The following is a 24,132-nucleotide window of genomic DNA, read 5'->3' on the forward strand; positions in this document are numbered from 1 at the left end:
AAATTTATTTGAAAGTCATAAATAACAGTGGTTTCAATTTTACCATGTAACTAATTATCTCCTGAACAAGATAAGATGGTACATTACCAGCTCTGGAAGGACTTCAAGTAAAGCTCAAGTTCATACTACTAATTAAATTCTTGGCTGGTACAAGGATCCTCTTCACATTTTATGCAAAATGGACACGTGTTTTCCCCAGTAGCCAAATAAAATACCTCTGTTCTTTAAAGCATTTTTGTCTGTATCCCCAAGGCCTTGAAAAAGATTCTTAGCAGCATCAAACAGGACTGACCTGTTTTTTAGTCTTTCTTTCTTCTTGTACACAAGCACAGCAGCAAACAAGCTCCCATAAAAATCACAGAACAGAAAAAACCCCAAGAAATCTTAATGGCACGGCTTGTCCAGAAGTTGTTTTACATATGTTTACTAGTGTCTATGTTTTCAGTTTTCTACAGGAAAAAAAATAACGTAGCAGTCTACAAACATTTCAAACACTTTTACACAAGGATTCAGTAAACAATTAACATTAATAAATATTATTTGCTCCTTCAAAAAATCAATTTTTGAAGAAAATATAATGTATTTGGCTTGCACACAATTTGAGTGCATTTGAAAATGATCAGGTGGAACAACAAAAACTTGAAAACAATCCATTTTTAGTACCTGCCCTTTTCTACATGATTTACCTAAGAAACAAATACGAAACATCATGGCTTTCTATTAAAATGCTCAAACAATCTATTTAAGAGCAGGGGTCCATATTAAAATCCACAGTCGCTTGTACTACCAATAAACCACCCCTATTTCATTAAAACTAACTAGAACGTTGTCTGTGCTGCTGTCCTGTGAATCCAGATGCTTTAGCCAAAGAAAATTTTTTAAATGAATGAAGGGCCTGTATTGCAATTTAACAGTGCTTAATATCGCTCATGATTCTTGTTGGGTCCTCTTCTGTGAGGCTTTTCCCTGAGTCATGTATTTATTGGAAAGGCTGCCTAAGATTGGGAGGAAAAAAGCATCACGCTTTAAAGGTTTTTAAAAAAAAAAAAGTAAAGAAAAAAAACCCAAGACATAAAACAACTGAAACAATTAGACAGGAGAAAATTACTGCTAAGTCAAACTGTAATGAAAGCATGTACAGATCAGCTTTACATCGTTACCTGCTGGAGGACAGTAGGAAGTATTAAAACACAAAATTGAAAACTAGCATTTTCTTCAACCAAACACCCAATGACAAATCACCTTGTGTTTAAAATCCCCAAACTTAGATTTGAAAAAGCCTTGCACTGAAAACAGAAAATACCATGTCTTCCCAAGAAAATTGAGAATTTAATTTGAGATACTTAATTGCAGTTTAGCTTTCCAAAATTTGTTAAAGACTACTTAGGTCCCCCTCCAGGTGCCACAGAAGACATTTATATATTTTATTGAAAAAAGGTTTGCAGGATTTCACTAGAAACTCAAAGTAATTAAACAAAGCAGTTGCTTTTAAAATCGTAATTGTACCTGTTAGTAAGTGTGAGAAATTACTTTAAGGAAGCTACATTTGTAACCGTGCATCTAACACAAAACATCTCTGATCCAGAGAGAGTACATAAAGGCCTTTATATTATCATTTGCCTGCTATTTGTAAGTGTAATTTTAGTTTTCTTGCATTTTGGCAGCTCAGACCAAGGATGTGCTTTGATAGGCTCTCTTAAGTTAGCTGATCATGTAGAATTCTAGACAATGACTCTGAGGAAGCCTCACAAGAAAGCACTCCATATGTCGTCCCTGAAGAAACACAAAACCCCATGTATGCCAAAACAGGTGAAATCTACAGAAGGATATGGTGGGTTTTTATCAAATAAGTCTACCAGAGTTAAAGAAAAAATGTATAGAACTGACATAAACAAAACTGAAAAATTGCACACTTTTCCAGTAAAATAAACGTGGCTTCACTTCAGAATTATCTAGCAACCTGTCCAGACTGCAGCTGCGTTCAGCAAATTAGGCAGAGTTCCCATAAGGACTGATGGAGAAAGCAAGTTAAAAATACATGCTTTTACGCAGAATTTCTGAATTGAAATGAAGATATACAAACCTGACTGCGGACTCAAAAATACTTTTCCTTTTTGTTTCTTTTTTTCTTCGTGTATAAGCACTCCCTATAAACAACATACACACATTGATGAATCAACAAAATTTAATTATGTCATTCCACAATAAGAAAATAAAAGGTTCTTCTCAAAAGCTTAGGTAAAGCTATTTTTAATTACTTTATATGGACTTTAGAACATGTAAGGAGACAAAGATCAAAGAAAAGGGACACTTGGTGTTTACCTGCTTTAATCTACCAGCATGTTTGGCAGCACTCGGTAAAGAATAGGATCCACACAACACTTCTGGTTTTGAACCACCTGCAAAGATCATAATATAACAAAGATTTGAAACTAGTTTCCATTTCAGGTATCATGAGATATAATAATACCAAAGTATTTGCAATCTACCTTCATAGTACGTAGAAGGTAGGACATTGATTTTCCTCAGTTTCATAACACAGAAAAACTGTCCCAATGAGGCGATATGCATCTACAGTTAAGCATCTAAGTTAGGAATCTACAATAAATTAAGCTCGCTATCCTCCTTCAGAATCAGAGGGAGACAGGGAACTTCAGAGAATGAAAATATGGTGATAAGTGAATTGACCATAGTATCACAAAACGTAGCACAGCAAAGAATGAAATCTGATCTCTTAGGTCCAGTTGTTCATAGTCCTCTATTCAACTACAGAACACTTCAGGCACTAAGCAAGCAAAACCAGACAAAGCCCAACCTACAGCAGTTCTCTTCAAATTCAAATACAGTAATTCCCAAATTACAGATAATAGACAAAAACACCTACTCCAGAATTCATGATTTTAGACATACGTACTATACAGCCTCAGCATTAGTTCTCACATGACGACTATTGTAAAATACAGCGTCACTGACTACAAAACAGTTGGGCATACTCCACCTTAGCAAACTCATGGCAAATAGAACGATAGAAAGAAATGTTCAAGGAGACAAGGTCAAAGATAAAGAAACTCAGAAGTTAAATTCAGACTTGACAGAGACCTTCAAAAGGTCACAAGCTGAATAAAATGTGGCTTCAATTTTTAGACATCTTTTCTGTCCACCCAATGCTCCTAGTGGTCTATTGAACTAAGAGCACTTCTAAATAACTTGAAAGTTCTGAATATATTTGCACCATTTTTCTCCCACTTCCAGTACTTTGTTAGCACAGTCTTATGCCCTTTTCCACCAATTACATCTGATTAAATAGAGTCTCCTGATCTAAGCCAGACAGAACATTTTTTGCTAGTAGAGAAGAGCTGGTTTGAAATTCCATTTATACAAAGGATTCCTATTTGTTACTTTAAGAGGTCAAATCTGTGGAGCAAATTTTTCCAGCATGAATTTAAATGCTCCTAGGTTTACCTACAGGGAATCCGTAATACTGTGCTCCTTTGGAAGCTAACTATAAGTACCATTCACTGTCTTAAGGAGTCTCAGTTTTATCTTACAATGATTTTCCTTTACAACACAGATGATGAGAGATCTGTCTTATCTGAAATATGACTTAGATGCTAGTAAGCAAGTATTTCATTATTTCATTATTTCATTCAGGTCTGTCAGTCAGGATCTGGATTTGGGGACATTTTTATAGTTTGTTTTTTTTTTTTTTTTTAAGTCAAAGTTGCAAACTGACTCCATGAAAAATAAGACAGCTTGCTGTATCCCTCTGACTGCTGAGTTGGCAAGAACATCATTTCATTCACAGTATTCTGTCTCAGCAATCTGTGCACTTTCATAGTGACATTATGGTCTTCTGGAAGAATTCTGGTTTAGGTGATGTGAAGAGCTATAAGGCTAGCTTTTGTTGTAATTATAATGTACTGAAAGAGAAATTGTAATTTGAAACATTAGCAAACTCATACAGCGAGGACAATGGAAGCAATTTAAACATATTAGACACTCACACCCTTTCTATTAAAGGCATCTTACCTGCCAAGAGAAACCGCGTCAAATCTGTTGGGATACAACAAAGTTCTGAAAGGTAGGCGAGGATGAAGGGAAAACTGACTACATGTGACTACATTTTGGTTTTTTTTTAAAAAAAAGATAGTATTTATGTGATGCCATTCAAAGCAAAAACCTTACCCGTTAGTCATCTCTGTGAAAAATACCAAAAAAACATAAGGTCTGTTTAAACTACTCAGCTTGATCAGCTTCATACCTGCAGCTCCTTTATACTGTGGGCATTCCTTTTTAATGTGACCTTCTCTTCCACAGATAAAGCAGCGTTTTTCTCTTAAGTCTCTGTCTTCCAGGCGCTTCCACTTCTCTGCTGATTGCCTGGGAGTCTTTTCTCTTCCGGTTTCTACTATTACCCTTGCTAGTTTCCTCTTTTGAGGTGTACATAGATGCAATTTTCCCTCCTTAATTAAGCTCTCCTTTTCTGTTGTTTTATTCTGAGTTTCTTTGTCCTCTTTGCTTCTTTTCTCCTTACTTTCTGTGTACCTCTGGTTTTGGATATCTTCGTAATCACGCTGCCGTCTTAGTCTGCAGGAGGAGAAAAATGCTGCAGAGTTCATAGGCCTTACATACACAAGAGTTAAAAAACAAACAAATAAAACCAAGTGCTGTCTGCAGACAATCGATGTATTTCATGTATTTCTTCAGTGGGTTAAATAAAGCAAATTAACATACCTGTCCCTTGTACTCTCCTACCAAACAGTGGTACACTGATATAACGTGCATATAACAATTTAAGTTTACAATTAGATTACAATACAGCCTTAAATTCTAATAATTAATACCTAATATGTCAAACATGTAAACACAACAGAAAATCTGGGTGCTAGAGTGGCAAAGACAGGGGGAGAAAAGAAACAGTGAGCAAAATGCTAACAAAGTATGAAAAATACGGCTATAGTTCTGGGATTTTCTTCCTACTTGTACAATTCAATCAGAACTCCCTTCCTTCTGAAACTGTACATGTTCACAGTATCTCCAAAAGTCTCTTCTACTGGGAGAAACTTCTAACATTCTATGCGACTTAAGAGATCTAGCAGTGGGGAAATGGCTACCACTGCCAGACTGGTTTTATCTAACTTCTTTATACATGACCTAGAGAAAGAGACATCAGTGAAACTTTCAAGTCTGAAGATGATACTAGGCTCCTTCAGTCAGTCAGATGAGCTTCAAGGTGAGCTTCCCTTTTTTTTAAAAGGGAAAAAAGGAAGACCTAGGGAACTACAGGCTGGTCAGTCTCACCTCTGCCTGACAAGATCATGGAGCACATCCTCCTGGAAACTATGCTCAGGCACGTGGAAAGCAGAGAGGTGACTGCTGACAGACAAGACGGCTTCACTAAGGGCAAATCGTGCCTGAAAAATATGGTGACTGCCTATAATGGGGTTATAGAATTGGTGGATAAGGGAAGAGTGACTGACGTCACCTACCTGGACTTGTGCAAAACATTTGATACTGTCACGCACATCATCGTCTCTAAATTGGAGAGACATGGATTTGACAGGTGGACCACTCAGTGGATAAGGAATTGACTGGATGGCCGCACTCGAAGAGTTGTGGTCAATGACTCGATGTCAGTGTGGAGACCAGCCACGAGTGGTGTCCCTCAGGGGTCCATACTGGGAGCGGTATTATTTAACATCTTTGTTAGGGACATGGACAGTGAGATTGAGTGCTTAGAGTGGGACTCAGAAAGTTTGCAGACACTAAGCTGAGTGGTGGGGTTAAGATTCTAGAGGGAATGGATGCCATACAGAGGGATCCTGACCGGCTATAAAGGCAGGCCCACGTGAACCTTACGAACCTCGTGAAGTTCAACAAGGCCAAACGCAAGGTCCTGCAAGTGGGTCAGAACAAATCTCAAACAGAGATACAGGCCGGGTGATGAGCAGATTGAGAGCAGCCCTGAGGATAAGGGTCTGGGGGCACTGTTGGATGAAAAACCAAATATGAGCTGGCAATGTGTGTTCACAGCCCAGAAAGCCAACCTGGGATGCATCAAAATAAGTATGGCCAGCAGGTCAAGAGAGGTGATTCTGTCCCTCTTCTCTGCTTTCATGATCCCACCTGTAGTACTGCATCCAGCTCTGGGACCCTCAGTACAAGACAGACAGGGACCTGTTGGAGTGAGTCCAGAGGAGAACCACAAAAATGATCAGGGGGCTGGTGCACCTCTCCTATGAGAAAAGGCTGAGAAAGTTGGGGTTATTCAGCTTAGAAAAGAGAAGACTCTGGGGAGACCTTACAGTGGCCTTCCACTACTTAAAGGGGGCCTACAAGAAAGATGGGGAGGGACTGTGTCAGCAAGTGTAGTGATAGGACAAATAAAATGCTAAGAATAGGACAGAAGACATCATTTAGTTGCTACATAAAACCATGGTGTGCCTACATCTGAGTACTGCATGTTAGTCTGGTCTCAGTATTTTAAGAATGAAGTAGTAGAGCTACAGAAGGTATGGAGAAAGGCAGTAAAGTGATGAAGAACAAAAGTGTTTAAGGAACAGATAATAAGAAGGCCAAGACTCTCCCATCTGGAGAGAAGGTGAATACAATCATGGCTTACAAAATCATCAAGCCAGTATCATTACTAACTGAATCCCACAAGGCTACGTCTATGGAACGCTTATGAAACTAAAATGAGATTGGCTTTAAACAGATGAAAGAAAGTACTATTTTACACATCAGTTAGCATGTTGGCTAGATGGCTGGGCCCAAAGAGTTGCGGTGAATGGACTTAAATCCAGTTGGCAGCCAGTCACAAGTGGTGTTCCCCAGGGCTCAGTACTAGGGCCTGTTCTCTTCAATAGCTTGATCAAAGACCTGGACGAGGCGATCAAGTGCACACTCAGTAAGTTTGCAGATGACACACTCAGTAAGTTGGGCAGGAGTGTTGATCTGCTTGAGGGTTGTTGATCCTGATCAACAGGAAGGGCTTTTACAAGTATATTGGAAGAAAAAGGAAGACAGAGAAGTTGTGGGCCCACTGTTGAATGAGACAGGAGCCATGGTGATGGAGAATGCAGAGAAGACGGAGTTACTGAATGCCTTCTTTGCTTTGGTCTTTACTGCTCAGCCCAGCCCTCGGGAGTCCCAGGCATTGGGAGAAGTAACAGGGAAAAAAGACTTCGCTTGGGTTGAGGAGGATCGGGTGACGGATTAATTAGATCAATTAGATATTTACAAGTCCATGTGCCCCGATGGGATGCACCCAAGAGTGCTGAGGGAGCTGGCGGAAGTCATTGCTGGGCCGCTCTCCATCATCTTTGAAAGATCCTGGAGAACAGGCGAGGTGCCTGAGGACTGGAGGAAAGCCAACGTCACTCCAGTCTTCAAAAAAGGCAAGAAGGAAGAGCTGGGGAACTACAGGCTGGTCAGCCTCACCTCCATCCCTGGAAAGATGATGGAACAGCTTGTTCTGGGTGTCATCTCAAGGCATGTGGAGGAAAAGAAAGCTATCAGAAGTACTCAACATGGATTCACCAAGGGGAAATCATGTCTGACTAATCTGATAGCCTTCTGTGATGGCATGACCGGATGGATAGATGAGGGGAGGGCCGTAGATGTGGTCTACCTTGACTTAAGCAAGGCATTCAACACGGTCTCCCACAGCATCCTCATAGGGAAGCTTAGGAAGAGTGGGCTTGATGAATGGACAGTAAGGTGGATAGAACACTGGTTGAAAGACAGAGCTCAGAGGGTAGTGATCAGGGGCACAGAGTCTAGTTGGAGGTCAGTGACGAGTGGTGTTCCCCAGGGGTCAGTACTGGGTCCAGTCCTCTTCAATATAGTCATCAATGACCTGGATGAGGGGATAGAGTGCACCCTCAGCAAGTTTGCTGATGACACAAAGCTGGGGGGGTGGCTGACACACCGGAAGGCTGTGCCGCCATACAGAGACCTGGACAGGCTGGAGAGCTGGGCAAAGAGGAACCTTATGAAATTCAATAAGGGCAAGTGTAGGGTGCTGCACATGGAGAGGAATAACCCCATGCACCAGTACGGGTTGGGGGCTGACCTGCTGGAGAGCCGCTCAGCTGAAAGAGACCTGGGAGTCCTGGTGGACAACAGGATGACCATGAGCCAGCAATGCGCCCTTGTGGCCAAAAAGGCCAATGGCATCCTGGGGTGCATCAAGAAGAGTGTGGCCAGCAGGTCGAGGGAGGTCATCCTCCCCCTCTACTCTGCCTCGGTGAGGCTGCACCTGGAGTCCTGTGTCCAGTTCTGGGCTCCCGGTTCAAGAGGGACAGGGAACTGCTGGAGAGGGTGCAGCAAAGGGCTACCAAGATGATTAGGGGACTGGAACACCTCTCTTATGACGAAAAGCTGAAGGATTTGGGTCTCTTCAGTCTGGAAAAAAGACTACTGAGGGGGGACCTTATCAACACTTATAAATACTTAAAGGGTGGGTGTCAGGAGGATGGGGCCAAGATCTTTTCAATGGTGCCTGGCAACAGGACAAGAGGTAATGGGCACAAACTTGAGCATAGGAAGTTCCACCTAAACATGAGGAGGAACTTCTTTACTTTGGGGGTGGCAGAGCACTGAAACAAGCTTCCCAGGGGCGTGGTGGAGTCTCTGTCTCTGGAGACATTCCAAACCCACCTGGACACGTTCCTGTGCAACCTGCTGTAGGTGACCCTGCTCTGGCAGGGGGGCTGGACTAGATGATCTCCAGAGGTCCCTTCCAACCCTATGATTCTATGATGATTCTATGAGGGTAGGTAGGCTCTACAGAGGGATCTGGACAGGTTGAATCAATGGGCCAAGGCCAACTGGATTCAACAATTCAACAAGGCCAAGTGCTGGGTCCTGCACTTGGGTCACAACAACCCCATGCAGTGCTACAGGCTTGGGGAGCGGCTGGAGAGCTGCCCAGCAGAAAAGAACCTGGGGGTGCTGGTTGACAGCTGGCTGAATATGAGCCAGCAGTGTGCCCAGATGGCCAAGAAGGCCAATAGCATCCTGGCTTCTATCAGAAACAGTGTGGCCAGCAGGTCTAGGGAAGTGATTGTCCCCCTGGACTCGGCACTGGTGAGGTGCACCTCAAATACGGTGTTCAGTTTTGGGCTCCTCACTACAGGAAACACATTGAGGTGCTGGAGTGTGTCCAGAGAAGGGCAATGAAGCTGGTGAAGGGTCTAGAGCATAAGTCTTATGAGGAGCGGCTGAGGGAACTGGGATTGTTTAGGCTGGAGAAAAGGAGGCTGCGGGGAGACCTTATAGCTCTCTACAACTACCTGAAAGGAGGCTGTAGCGATGTGGGGCGTCAGGCTCTCTTCCAGCCCTCTACCATTACTAGTTTTCATTTCTCACCATGTCATTCATGTATATATGCACATGTATGGCTTCAGCTTGCACAGGGGAGGTTTAGATTGAATATTACGAAAAACTTCTTCACTAAAAGGGTTACCAAGCATTGGAACAGGCTGCCCAGGGAAGTGATTAATTTGCCATCCCTGGAGGTATTTAAAAAACATGTAAATGTACTGCTCAGGGACATGGTTCAGTGGTAACGTGGCAGTGCTACGTTAATGGTTAGACTTGATGATCTCAAAGGTCTTTTCCAACCTAAACGGTTCTATGATTCTTACGGAACTGGTTGCCATAGAAGACTGTTAAAGAAAATGGAAGAATCAGGTTCAGAAAACATACAAACAAACCGGACAAAATCATGAACAACTCAGTCCACAAAAGAGTACTATCAAACCACGGCAGGTATGTGCTCTAACATCTCTTACACAGTGACTGCAGATGCTGGGGGAATGCATGAGATTACAGAGAACAGCAAATTAGTGTGCCCTCCATAGACAGCATCTCCTATTGCAATGGCTGGACAGAGGACTCAAACGTATCAGTGGTCTTACCCCGTAAGGGGGGGTATGCTTAGATGCAAGATCCCACTGACTTTCACTCTAATGTTGTACAGAACATAGCTGCACATATGCAGTGAACTGGGGCTTCACTCCAGAATGCAAGACTAAAAAATCAATTGCATCTGAAACAGCTGTTTAAACACTGAATAGATTTTCACACCACTTTCATTTTTCTTTATTATCAAACTATTATCAGCTGCTCTACGTGCATTTGGTGATGTTGAATAAATTACCAAATTAACAGTCTCAACAATACTCTATTGTATAGCATAAAGGCTACTTCATCTGATCCAATGCAAGTAGCTTTTTAGCAACTTGGCATAAAAGTGCAGGTGATTTTTAATTACAGCTTTAACATAGACAGACTCTAAACAAAGGTCAGATTTTTCCATTCACCTTACAAGTGAGCACAAAGGCTTTCAAGATGTTGTCCACTTGAAGTTTTATTTGCCAATTTTCACTCTTTTATAGACATGAAGTCTCTAAAGACTTTGTCTTAACTAGGAAAGAAATCAATGGATAAGTTTTAAGTTTAGACTTAATAGAGACTTTAGACTAAGGTGAAAACCAGAAAGATGAGTTTAGCTTTCGTTTGTTACAAGACGATAGTTGCTGAATTTTAGATCTCTGGTTACTCAGGATGAGGAAACCTTCTCTTGGATGTAAACCAAGACATTGTTCTCTTACACATGTACTTAAGAAAAATAAATAACACTGTGACATTCTTGTCTTGCTGTGAACAGAACAAAATCTGTTCTTCCTGGGAGTAGCAGGATCCTAGAAGTAGAAACTCTTAAATGAAAAGATTGTTTTCACAAGTGCTTTTCACAGTATCATTTGGATTCTCTTTAACTACTGCACTAACAAAGTGCAGTCAGCATTACTAACTTAAGCTAGGTGGTTTTGCAGCTTTCTATGAAAAGATTCTGTTAAAAACCACTACAAATGATACTGGCAAAAGTTAAGTAGTGACTCAACACTGACCAAAAATTTAAAAAAAACACCACCATCCACCACTGCCAAAACTGGTATTGATACATTTTCAATTCAACAGTGCGGAAATAATCTGCAGCATTTAAGAGTTTTGCTCTAGCATTACCATCCTAATCTTTCTTCTAAACAAACCTAAGGAAAAGTCCGCCACAGATTCCAAAACTATACTCACTTCCTTCTCATGGGACAATCTTTCATGAAATGGCCAATTTTACCACAAATTCTGCAGCATCTATCATTTGGTGCCAGTTCTCCTTCTGTTAGTACCTCTGGATCAAAGAAGTACTCCTGAAGAAGAAATCATTAATTTAAAATTAAAACCCATACACTTTGGAATCAAGACAGATAAGCAAGTGTTAAACAGCAGTAGGAGTTATAGAGAATAATAAACCTGGTGTGTGTAGCTGAAGTCCTGAAACACCTGGTGACATTAACTGGCCACTGGCCTCTTTTTTTGCAGGCAGCCTGATGACCACCAGGTCTGCAAGGTCTTTTGTAAAACTGCAGTTTTAAGAAATAGTAAGCTGGTTTTGATAGGAACTAAAATATGTAAGCCTGTACAATGAAGCTTTGACTTGATTAGTATTCAGCATTTACATGCAAACAACATGAAAACAGTACTCAGTAATAACTCCCATACAGATTTTTACAGTACTGATGAAATTTAAGGGAGAAGAGCTTAAAGAGAGTGTAACCAGACTCCTGCAAGTGGTAAGCTAAGCTAAACACCCAAAAGTATGCACATATTGGTCTTAGAAGTAACTTACCATTTTTGATGGATATTCTTTAGGAAATATTTTTATAGGAGTACCAAATACCCTTCTGCCATTGATAAAAGCCTTCATTATAAAATTTGTCACTGGGGAAGGAAAAAAAACAGCACAAAAACATCGTCATCCAAACATCAAACAAGCCAGTAAAACAAGATCTAAGACAAGATCTTCACTTTGTACCCAAATTTGTTAACAGGAGACTCACTTTTTCTTGACAATCCAGCTCCAAGATTGTGGTTCAAATCAAAGGGGTCTGTAGAAAAAGCATTACAGGCATTATTCAAGTCCAGGGCAAGATCAGAAATGTATACATACACATGATCAACCCAAGGCAGCTATTCCCAATGCAGAATTAATATACTGAAATGGAACCATTTACAAATTTATTGAAAAGGAATTAACTCCACAGACAAAGGATCACAGCTGTCCAGCTCTAAACTGACTGAAGTATTATAAAACAGTAAGTTGAATGTGCAGGCAAGAAAACAGAAATTCTTTTCACTAAATCATATGGGTTTAGGGAACATTTCTAAAACGTGTCACTGCATTTTCTTGATAGATACCATGGTATTACTTAACATACTTAACCATACACAGGATTAAACTGGTCATGTAAACATGGAGTCTGCTAAACCTAGCTATTTGTGAGAAAACCTCAACTGCATTACAGCTAATTTATTTTCTAAAGGATTTGGTTAAATTTTTTTTTGTCAGTTACTGTCCTCATGAAAAGTATGAAGTCTGCTTTGCATCTTCTTTTCAGTAGAGACAAAGCCGCCAAGGATAATATTTAGCATGAATGGGAATTTTGCAATGATTTCAAAACATGAGCAAATAACAACTTATAACCCAGGAAAAGAAAATAAGCAAGCCTTGTGGAAAGACACAATTTTTCACGTGGGCACTAAAGAAATTCCACATATTCATGTACTTCATGGCATTTACCTTCAATTACAATGTATTTGGATGTCCACTGCTTCTTGAAAGTTGTAAGCAGATTTTTTCTCCTAATGCAGATGACATGCTCTTTAAAATCAAATTCTTCTGTGTAGAAACGGAGAAGTCCCAGCCACAGCTGCCCAACAGATTCAGTGTTTTTGCCACAGTCTGGCCAAACAACTGACTGAAAATGACAAAGTATTTTGACTTCCAGTACTTACATTAAGCAGATTAATTTTCATAACTTTGAAACTTAAACAATGCAAGTCTTATTTTATAAAGAGACACAATTGAGTTACACCAGAATACTTCTCTTCCTTTCATAATTGGTATTAATAATACAATATTGATTTTTAAGTGGTGGATTTTTTTAAATATTAACAACAAAAGTGGAGAATTAATAGAACTTCTAACATTATGTTTTGCCTGTTATAAAAAAAAAATATTCATTCACTTTATGTGTCTATTTGACATAAAATTATTCAACAGGATCAAGCAGCTGTGACTAGATGTGCAGCTGGTATTTGTAGGGGTTATCTCCACCCAGTAACAGGACACACAGAGCAATTAATCTTCACTAACACCTTAAAATAACTTTTTTTAATCTAATCTATTTTTTTCAGTTTTTACAGATTTTTCACAGGTGAATTATAACCAACCAGATTCTTAAAGCTTTACAGTAAGGGATTGGGATTTTCAAAGCAATAGCTACTCCACTTCCATTTCTATATTCAACTATGATATTTGAGAACAATGTTTCTTAGAATAAATTCTTTTTTCATTGGCAAAACTACCGGTAACACCATTTCAAAATTAACCTGATTTACTCACCAACTCCTCTATCTTATCAAAGAAATAAACGTTCCAGCCATCAACTAAAATTTCAGGCTTTTTTGGTTCTTTGTAGATCTGAAAGCACAATATTAAACTCATTAGAAGAGCCCTTCAGATTCAGCACTGACATTCTATTGGTCAATACTGTGTACAGATCCTCATTTCTTTCTTGACATACTGTACCTCTTGAAGAACAGGGATGACAGGTGGATTTCTCTGCTGCAGAAAATAAAGCACCATAAGAGTATATGCATAAGAAGAAAGGCTACCTCGAGATGCATCTCCAATGTCACATATCTAGAAAAAGAAACACGATTTGTATCTTCTATGGTTATGTCTCTATGTCATTTATGTCTCTTGCTTCTAAAATGTCTGAAATATACCTACCTTCGTAAAGACTTTCATTGTGTAACACAGATATTTTACTCTAGGATCAATGGCTGCATATGTTGACAGGAGTCTTGTGTTGTGCAAGGCCTATAAAAAAAAGAAAGTCATATAGAAAATACAGGAGCTCTGAAGAAATACACTGAAAACATGAAAACCAAAAGCTCTTAAGCTGTGCGCTCAAGAAATGCAGATGTGAAGCCCTGCATAGTAGAATGTATATTTTCTAAGGAAGCATTCAACAATGAAGTTATGACCTGCTCTCTTAAAATGCTGATCAACGTCCTGAATCTGCGCAGAAGTGGTACAAAGCAGCATTCACACAACAGTACTTCACAAAGGGAAGCACTAATCTACTACTGCATTTTCAAAATATTTGGTAGAAGGTAAGTTCTTGAACTAAGAGATTTGAGCCTAGAAATGTGAGAGCTATCAACTGAGCCATATTGATGCATAACTTCAAGAAGAAAACTTTCAGACTTACTTAGTTGTTGAGATATCTTCTTGAAGACTTCCCTTGAGCTCTTAAAAAACCTTCAGAAAGCTTAATACTTGGCTCTAAAATTTACTTGTCTTTGATGTTTCAAGGAACTGGCTTTTGCAGTTCAGAGACGTTGAAAAAAAACCCCAAAGCTTCTTTTTAAAATATTTGTCCAAGAACTTGTGGTTTTTCGTAAATTCCAACACATGTTCTAGTTCAGGCAAGCTGAGTTCAAAATCACTATTCCAGGTCTCAAGACTACGCAAGCACCATGATGGGAAGCGGAATATAGGAAAGCTGAAGTTATATTATTTTGTCTTTCTTATTTACAGAAGACTTTAAACACCTAAACCACTATTTTTTACTATTATTGAAGAACTAATATATTTTCTTAGAAAAGTGGCAACACTAAAGTCACAATTCTGCAACTGACTCCACTACTAGTCAAAAAAAAAAAAAAGTTGTTCAGAAATCTAAAACTCCAATAAGGCGAAGGGAGACAGTTGATTATTGAACCTCAAAACAGTCACTTAAATTTCAAGAAGCAGACCCACATTTTTCTGTTAAAAAAAATAAAAAAAGGAGATGACCTTACCAGAGTATTATATAAACTGATGTCTACTTCAAGACCACTTCTGACATGGAAAAATTTGACAATTGGGACTTTAGCAGTTGTTATAGGCAAGACATTTCTTAAACCTAGGATGAAATGTTTAGTTACTGAATGACTGAAATACAGTTGTAACAGTATCAAATACTCCACAAATAACTCAAAACTGTAGTAAAAAGGATACAAAATAAAATCTTAGTGACACTGAAATTGTATTTCAGTTATACTTTAATATTGATTTTAGGCATTTGTCAAACATGATGAATTGGCTAAATATAATATATACAAACACACATTAAGCCCTGTAATAAAGCAAAGATCTGTCTAAATGTTATGGTAAAATAAGCTGAAGAGGTCATTGATAGTTCACTCCAATTATATTAAATTCATGGGACACAGACCAAACCAACCAAGCACTATAAAAATCATAATTTCTTGTATTAAAAACAGCATTCCTTTTCAGCCTACCTTTTAACTTATTAGGCACTGAACATACAAATACAACAAAACTACTAACTTCAAGCCCGAAGCTTTAACAAGGTTCGTCCTTTGCATGTAGGTTATAAATATACTACTTGTCCAATTCAGATGCGGTCCTATAACATTATGACCTCATAGACCTACATACACAAACAAAAATAAATGCAAGTGTTCACAACATATAACCTCATTTTTACTAACGTTAAGCTCGTCAATATAGTTTTATCTTAATTATTTTCTTCTACAGTGCCCAGAACATTCTCACAAAAGCAACTGAAGTCACGGAAACAGAACTACTTCTTTTAGTTTTCAAGAAAGTTACCTGTCTGTTTCTTGAGAACGTTTGCTAAATCTTCAATGATTCTGATGCAATCAAGTCCCTAAGATATTAAGAAAAAAGGCTGAAGGTTGTATCTGCCACAAGTATTTTCGGCAAACCTTTTATTACTTGACATTAAACCTAAAGCTGTGTAATTACGTTTCATACGATACAGAATTATGTGAATACCAGAAACTGGTTCAAAATAGCACTTGTAAAATCAACACTAGACGGTATCTTAACATAGACTTTTAAGGAGTTTATATTAGTCATGAAAGGAGTTTGATGTCCTGTTCCACTGTCTCCCGTTCCTAGCTGTTTATGCTAAAAAGCACGTTATTTATCTGCGCAGCTAATCCTAGAAGTAATATTAGTGCAGAATTCAGTGGGAAACTGACTACTGAGAGTAGTTCTTAAACTCATGCCTAGACCAACAACAAAACCCCTTTCTGGCACCTACTTGTGTTTTCTTCTCATCTGAAAAGCTTTTATGAAATAATAAATTTGTTACACTATATACACAATATAACCATAAAATTCTGCATTTATTAAAAAGAAAAAAAAAATCTTTTCAAACTACTTCAGCAGTTTCCAGCCCATCCATTGTCATACAGATGTCAAGGTCACTTTGTTTGAAGCCAAAGCCATTTTTTGAGGAGCCAAACAAATTCAGCTTGGTTCCTGCAAGAGACGTTATAAAATGGGTTATATAAAGTAATAAAACAGGAGATTTTATAAATTATATAAAATGGTAGATGTTATTAGATGTGTTATAACCCCATAGAGACACAGAATCTCAAATTGTATATAGCTTCAAACCACTGCATGTCTTTTAATACAAGGCATGAAAACATCACTATCTTTCTATGGTACATCAAAACTTATTTTCATATCAACTTTGCTGATGATCCTCATCACCGTTAAAAGAATCTCTTATTGGTTCAAATGAGCAGTCTGACAGATCCAGAAACAAGTTAGGTTTTCCAATAATTAAATCATCACCGTGCAGGTCTGAGCTGACATCTGATAAAAAAAAAAAGTAAGACCGCCTTCTACAAAGATTTTCAGGATAAGGGACATATCTGTCCACATACCAGGCTCCAGCCAAAAAAGCTTTTGCTAGTTTTAAAAGACTACGAACCAAAGTTCAGGTGTTACAGGTAAGAATTCCAGAAACAAACAAAAAAAACATTCTGTGTATAGGTAAGATGCTGTGCCTGCATTTTAAAATATTCCAAAACCAGTAAGTTTCAGTAGGAAGGACTACAAAACGCTTGTTATTGTATCTGCTTTTACAAACAAGAAGTCTGTCTAATGAATAAGGCTAAAATAACAATTACAAACCTGTTCCACTACTGCTTTGATTGTTTTCTGCTTAGCTTGACATTGCTCCTTCCTACTAATGTGTTGTATATATGACTAAGTCAAAAAAGACTTAAACCAAAGCCTTGGAAGTCTTAAGACAGAAATTAAAGTAATGAGGTATAGCAATGCTGAGCTACAATATAGGTTCTATGTTCAAAACTAAAGTCCTTTTCATGCTGATACATGTTTTCTTGGAAAACACTCAAGTATGAACACACCAAAGTACAAATATAAAGCAAGAACTGCCCAATTACCTGGGAAATCCTGTCTAATGAAGTTTTCCAGATTTTCTTTTATATGTTCCCGAGCCTGATCCTCTCCAATATTTGGAGCAAAATCGTCTTGGAAAAAAAAAATAAAAGTGACAACAATTTAGGCAAACTAATCTGTAGAAAGAGTCAACAGCAAAGATTCAAATGAAAAAAGTGAGGGGTTTACAGCAGGGGAGGGGGGAGAAAAAAAAAGCAAGAGAAGATTCACACGTGAAGGAAAAAAAGCAAGGATGAAGTAGAAGAGAAATACCTGTTCAAAGAAAAACATTAATTAGACAAATAATGCATTTTGTCTGGTCAGAAATGGCGAGAGAGAAAGGAGGAAAGTTGGGTCACTCTGAAAAGAACAAAATTGGAGAAGTGTTACAAAACAGTATTTTGACTCCATTTTTTCTAGAACACTGAAGTCTTTGTTTACTAAAAACCACAAGTTAAGGAACAGTAACAAAATTAAATGTAGACAATGTAGACAGAAATGTAAAAGCATCAGTCAAAAAATGCACCTAAAATTAAACTCTTAGAAATTATATTAAGATGTCTAAATGAGTAATCAGACAGCCAACGCATACAAGATAAACCTAAAGATTTTGTATTTCTCTAGATACGAACTACTCAGCAGTCCTATTCTAAGATTTTTATCTAAGAGTTGGATGCAGTGTAGCATATCATAGAATTGTCTAGGTTGGAAGGGACCTTTCAGATGATGAAGTCCGAAGTCCAAATAAACCAGCCCCCTTTATAACACCACTAGTCCATAGTTATTTCATTATTTTTTGCAATTCTTTTTCTATCACACAATATTCAAAGGAAAAAACTTACGGTAACACTGGACACAAACTTGATCTAGAATAACTGAAAACGTGGGCGTTAGCGCTGGCAGTGGGTCAAGCTCAATTTTCTTGAAGTCTTCTGGACAATCCTTCTTTAAATGACCTTCCCGTTTGCACAAGCTACATACTACTGTAGGAGACTGCATGAACAGAAAGCAAGACTGGTTTTAAAAACTATAACACTTTGACGAGTTTGAGCAACACTTTCATATAACTGATAATAGAACATAAGCAGTATGTTTATGTTCCGATACAGCATGCTTACCTTGCCCCTTGTAAAAGCTGGTTTACTGAATTCATAAAAAAGTTCAGATTCTAAGCACTGTTCTATTGCTGTGTTCTCTTCAAAAAGGTTCGCCTTCTCAGTAAGATCCTCTTGACTCAAGTTGATCCTCAGGGGTGCATCCACATTTTCTTCGAAATGTTTATTCTCATATTTCTTATGGATGGAAAAATCATCATCTTCCTCTGACAGTGCATCATCTTCTCCAGATCCAGTGTATGTGTTATCTAGTTCATCCCCAGGTCTTATGATAACACCACACTCTCTCTGGTTTAGAAGACTTGTTTCTTCTTCCTCCACTTCCTCCTCATCATCTGAGTTAATCATTTGGGATATTTGACTCTGTGCTGAACATAGGAATTTTTTGGGCGATTCATCCAGTTCATCAGTACCCTCAGTGCTCTCCTCATCGATGTCAATCTTGTCATCCATTATGCCAGAGCACTCTAAGCCAAACTCATCACTCTCTGTAAGTGCAGCATTTTGAAAACCTTCTAAGTCTGAAGTACTACATGTCTCTACATCATGCTCATTCACTGTAACATGGAGATCTCCACTATCACTGTCTTCATCTATTCCCTGCTCAGTAGTCAAGATATTATTCCATCTTTTTTGTTGTTCATGTTCTTCGTCTTCCTCCTCTTCTTCCTCGTCATTTCCACTCTCCGTCTCTTCACAACTTGGTTTAAAATCCTCATTATCTCCAGAAATAACTTCCTCAATTATACAGTCTGAATCTTCATGGGCAATTCCCAAATGACTTATATCATCAGCTACTTCTTCTTCTGTGAAGCTTTCTGAGCCATCACACAGTTTTGAAGGATCAATTCTATGTGCCTGGGGCATACCTGCAGTCTCCATTACACAATCTTCCACTATTGCTGTGTTTGGTCTACCATCCAAGTTTTGCAACTCAGAATGTTCATGCTTTATAGCATCTTTTCCATGGTCCAGCATTTGGGATTTCTCCTCATTGGCATTCGGAGAGGATTTTTTGCTCAATTTTGCACTTTTTTTGTGAGGCAAGGCAAAATACTTGTAAGTTGCTCTCAGGCAGTGAAGAATATACTCATAGACTAGCTGGCTGTTCGTAGTTCTTGCCACATTCCTTTTCACTGAATATGGGTCTATTAAAAAGAAGTGAGCCAGCAGTGTAGGAGTTAACTTTTTTTAAAAAAAGAATACACTTTCATCCTTACAAAATCTGAATATAGTACTGTTACTCTAAAACATTGTTTAGGGACATAGATCTATGAATTGTGCTGAAGACAATTTTTAAGTTCTCTTAATTACTTTTATAATGTGGAAAAAAATACCCAAGAGAAATACTAATTAAATTTGTTTTTTTTCAAAACATATTCTACTATATTATTGGGAATCACAGTCCAATATTGAAAAATTCTAAGTTATTACACACAATGTCAATAGCCAAGACAGTACCCTAGAAAATTAAAGTAACGGTTCTTTGATGTTTGTTGATATATATACCTTCCACAGCAATGCGCTTTTTAGGCCAGTCCTTTGATTCACGAGGGACTGTTTCTTTGAGCCGTATGCTAATAACCGAATCAGCCATACTGAACTCCAAAGCATAGAAACGAAGCAGTTCTACCCAGAGCTGACCAGCAGGTGCTGAACACTGATGTCCTGAATCAAATACTAAGGGAACCTGTAAATTACAGAAGAAAAGCTTAAATAATTTTTAATGCACAAGTGTTTAGCTGTTACACTTCCTTGTATCTCATCTGTAATGTAATATTACAAAATTTATAGTTGCTTCTATACTCCTGCCATTGCAATAAAAACTGCAAATAAAAAAATTGAAAGAGATCACATAAACTCAGATTATAAAATTTCCAAATGAAAGATTCCAGCAATGGTAAAGAATAGCATCAATGATAAATAGCAATTGCTTATTTAAGCATTTATAATTTATAAATATCCAAGAAAATATCACGTGTAATCTAATTGGACAGAATGGATTATATACCCTATTTTTTAGCAAAGCCTAACCTGTATTGTTAACTGTCATAACATGCAATCATAAACTATATTCTCCCCTGACAGATAAAACCCGGGGTGTTACCAAAGACTTTGAAGTAACACCTAGTTTCCTGCTAGCCTCTTAGCATCAAGAGGTAAACACAGAAAGCCTTGTACCAAGCAATCGTGCAATCTCTTAGTTCAGCTCATGGTTTTGCAACATAAACACAAAAAAAATAAATAGGAGATGGTTCTTTTTCTCAAGAACAGCAGTTCTGCTGTTCTAGACTGCTAGATTACTACAGAAGTAAATTAAATAGTTCAGACCTTGCCCCTTCTAGGGGAAGTTTCTCGTGGCAAATCAGAATCATCAATGGGGTTATGCTCCCAAACCACAGCATCATTCTCAACTTCTTTCAGGTGAAAATTAGTTAATTTGTTTAATGAGAATCCTTCAATCTAAAGGAAACAGAAACATACAGCTAAAGATCACGTGAACTTTAAGTCTTACTATTCCCCCCCCAATCCAAATTAAAACAGAACAAAGTTTACAAATAACTGTTCCAGGCCTAGAATATAGTCCAATCTGCTTCTCTCTTTTCCCTATACTTCTATACAAAAAAATCTCTCAAAAGGTCACTGCTTTTGGAAGGGTATCCAATATGTCACAGAAACTTGCCTTGCACATGACACAAGCAAAAATACATATTTTTTAATTATATGGCCATATACTATAGCACATTTCTCTCATTCAGTGCAGACAGTGGAGAGGCTTTGGGAATGAGTCATTCATGTACTGAAGGAAACTGTAAACCGGAATGCCCATGTAATTGGTTATGGAAACTGGAACATGCACGCTAAATATAACAGTTGACTATTAAGAACAAAAATGGATGCCATGAATATAACACTTGAATGGTGTCCTAGAGAATTGGATTCTGGATTTCCGTCCTTCATACAACTCCTGATATCAAGATGAATTTCAGCTTCTAAACCCAAGATATACATGCTCTAAACCCCTAGTTTGATCCTTTGGGCAGACACCACACCAGTATGCTCCCCAGCTGTGGTCTACATTTTGTAGAATTAGATGTGAAAAGACAAGACTTTTTTTTTTTTTGATGTAGCTATGTGAATTCAGAGTTCTCAAGAGTCTGGAAAAAAGGCTGAAGAAACGAGGAAGTAGATTGTTATGAAGTGCATTAGTCAATGCCCAGCTCTCCTTACAAAAGGGGCAACAGAACACTTAATTCTATGACTAGGATTGTGAATCGCATCCTTACAGCCAAGCATACAAAGGTTAGATGTAGTCTGGCTGAATTCACATTCTTCCTGAATTCCTGAAGAAGTGGCTGGCGTGTGGCTTGCTCAGAATAGCAAGAAGCTGACAGGTTACACACCACGAAAAGGGATTGGTCCTCTCATTTATACTATTCAGTGTGTTAATACACATACCCATGATCCCAAATAGACAGGTAGAATAGGCTCTTTCCTCTGTTGTAGAAAGAAAATAACCATTAAAGCGAACACATATGGTGACAAGCCTCCCTCTTCAGGACGATCAATGCAGCACAACTGTAAAAATAAATTCTGCAGTCATTAACGTTTCAAGTAATAATGTGAAAAATATTCTTTTAATTATTGTTCAGAAGTCAGTCGCATTAAATACTGACAGAAACTCAGACATCTTTGAGCTCTTATGAGATGGACTTTGTTCTCAAGGCCTGTGCATTTACTGCAGTCACAATATTAATGTCTTATTTTCAGTGTGACAGCCATAGGATGCAGACTGGCAAAACAGACAGCATACAGCCTCTTTGGAAAAATGATGACTTGTTTTATGTAGATATAGTACAAATCAAAAGTTTTTCAAGCTTTTTCTTAAATCATATTTTAGTTGTAGGCACACAAAGTTTTGGAACAAGTTCTTTAAATTCACAAGAAAGTTTTCATCTACATATGGAAACAAGCAGCTTTTTCCTGTCATTTTTTTCATGATCAATTAAGTTTATGGGAAACTGGTAATTCACGTTCCTCTGACTTGTTTCGTAACAGAGCAGGATACTTACAGTCTGCAGGCCACTGGATGAAGCAAGCTTAAAATTCCACTTTTGAAATTTAGTGGAACGTTATAACACACAAATGATATAAATGATATATTTTATAAAATTTACAATTTATAGAAAACTTAAATATCCTTTTCCCAACTCTTTAGAAAGAGAGTTTCAACAACTGTTTTCTAAACCATACCTTCAGTCTCACCAGCATACTATCAATGTTCATTCAATATTTATTCACAGATGGGGGAATATAAATGACTCCTACCTTTGCCCAGTACCTGAAGGCAATCACTAAAGGTACTACAGTAGGTTCCAGTTTTCCAAGTGTAGCCAGATGGTTTGTTGTCAGACAAGCATTCTCATTCCCTGCACTCACTTTACAAATAAGGCCACTAAAACCCAAAAAAAAAAAAAAGTAAAAGATCTTGGAGGTTTTCTAAGACCAGACATAGGTCAGATAACTTCTCACAAAACAGTGTGGCAGAGGCTGTAAGGAAAGACTTTGCAGCCTTTCAAAGACACTGTATCTACTTTAAAAGACGTATGAAAAACCAATTTGATTTATGGATAGGTTGAAAATACATGCGTTATACTTTTTTTCTGTACAAGTATTTTCAAATACAATTCAAGTATTTGTTTCTAATGACATTAGTTCACTGAATTAAAAAAAAGTTACAGTACTGATTTCCTTCATGAATCAGAAAAATCTTCCCATACCACGCCCACCAGAAAATAGTTTCTATGCTGTTTACATAGCACAAGAAATATTTTCACCAGTGAAAGATAAAGGTAGCAGCAAATAACTGGTAACATTTCTATATCAGTAGCTGTCTATAGAATGTTTCATGAATCTTAAGTGATATCCATTAAATGGGCAAAATAAGACGTCTTTCACTTGTTCTCAAAATATCAGCGAAGCTAAATAATCTGATATTGCCCCTACAGAAATCCATAATTTAATATGGTATCTACATTACCCATAAGGAACGAAAGTTTCTGCTCAAGCAGTTTTCCCAAATGGAAGGGTAAGGGTACATGCTGGAAGCCATAATGATTGAAGGGATTGGGAAATACACAGCTGAGGACAGAACAACCCTTACCCTCTTATTCTAGGCTAGGAATGACTTGCCCATGAGTGTTAGTTTGTGTTTCAAGATCCATGGAACTGTAATAATTTAGTACAGAAACGTCATTTTTCAGATGATGGTACACATAATTTACACTGCTATATACTATTAGAACACACAAAGTGACAACCGAGACCTTTGCTTTTCTCTGCACACCACCATTGGTATTCTAGCATGGAAATCAGCATCAACTTCCATAAAAGATTCTAGGCGGGAGAAAGAAAAAGAAGCCACGTTAAGCATGATATTGACAAAATATATGTTGAACTGGATGCAGCTAGAGGAGTACAGCTAGAACCTCAACTTCTTAATAAAATTATTAATTTTGAAACAAATAGCTCAGCACATCTGATAGTCTAATCCTGTAACTCTTTTAATGCAAGTGTTTCCATATGTGATGGGAAGAGTATGGTCTTTACTCTGTGATAAGCACTGGTAAGAGAATTCTCAAGAAAAAAGGAGCT

At 38.0% G+C, this 24,132-nt stretch overlaps 1 protein-coding gene across 2 annotated transcripts in view; it reads right to left on the reverse strand.

The window, feature by feature from the left end:
* Window positions 1–24,132, reverse strand: part of TUT7 (terminal uridylyl transferase 7) — a 34,637-nt gene continuing 10,505 nt past the window's right edge. The window contains exons 8-29 of one of the 2 annotated variants that reach the window (XM_074568919.1): window positions 23,805–23,874; window positions 22,807–22,933; window positions 21,937–22,056; window positions 20,809–20,940; window positions 19,987–20,167; window positions 18,481–19,625; window positions 18,205–18,355; window positions 17,368–17,454; window positions 16,329–16,429; window positions 15,752–15,809; window positions 14,935–15,038; window positions 13,859–13,948; window positions 13,655–13,768; window positions 13,469–13,546; window positions 12,644–12,821; window positions 11,904–11,951; window positions 11,693–11,784; window positions 11,098–11,213; window positions 4,262–4,587; window positions 2,323–2,399; window positions 2,084–2,147; window positions 1–995 (exon numbers count right to left, since the gene is read on the reverse strand). In XM_074568919.1, coding sequence (XP_074425020.1) covers window positions 928–995; window positions 2,084–2,147; window positions 2,323–2,399; window positions 4,262–4,587; window positions 11,098–11,213; window positions 11,693–11,784; window positions 11,904–11,951; window positions 12,644–12,821; window positions 13,469–13,546; window positions 13,655–13,768; window positions 13,859–13,948; window positions 14,935–15,038; window positions 15,752–15,809; window positions 16,329–16,429; window positions 17,368–17,454; window positions 18,205–18,355; window positions 18,481–19,625; window positions 19,987–20,167; window positions 20,809–20,940; window positions 21,937–22,056; window positions 22,807–22,933; window positions 23,805–23,874 — 3,527 coding nt within the window. In that variant the 3' untranslated portion in view covers window positions 1–927. Of the gene's footprint in view, window positions 996–1,801; window positions 2,148–2,322; window positions 2,400–4,261; window positions 4,588–11,097; window positions 11,214–11,692; window positions 11,785–11,903; window positions 11,952–12,643; window positions 12,822–13,468; window positions 13,547–13,654; window positions 13,769–13,858; window positions 13,949–14,934; window positions 15,039–15,751; window positions 15,810–16,328; window positions 16,430–17,367; window positions 17,455–18,204; window positions 18,356–18,480; window positions 19,626–19,986; window positions 20,168–20,808; window positions 20,941–21,936; window positions 22,057–22,806; window positions 22,934–23,804; window positions 23,875–24,132 lie in introns of those variants that run through there. The other variant, XM_074568918.1, reaches the window with a different exon arrangement.

The sequence above is a fragment of the Larus michahellis genome, chromosome Z, assembly GCF_964199755.1.
Source record: "Larus michahellis chromosome Z, bLarMic1.1, whole genome shotgun sequence".
Taxonomy (NCBI): Eukaryota; Metazoa; Chordata; class Aves; order Charadriiformes; family Laridae; genus Larus; species Larus michahellis.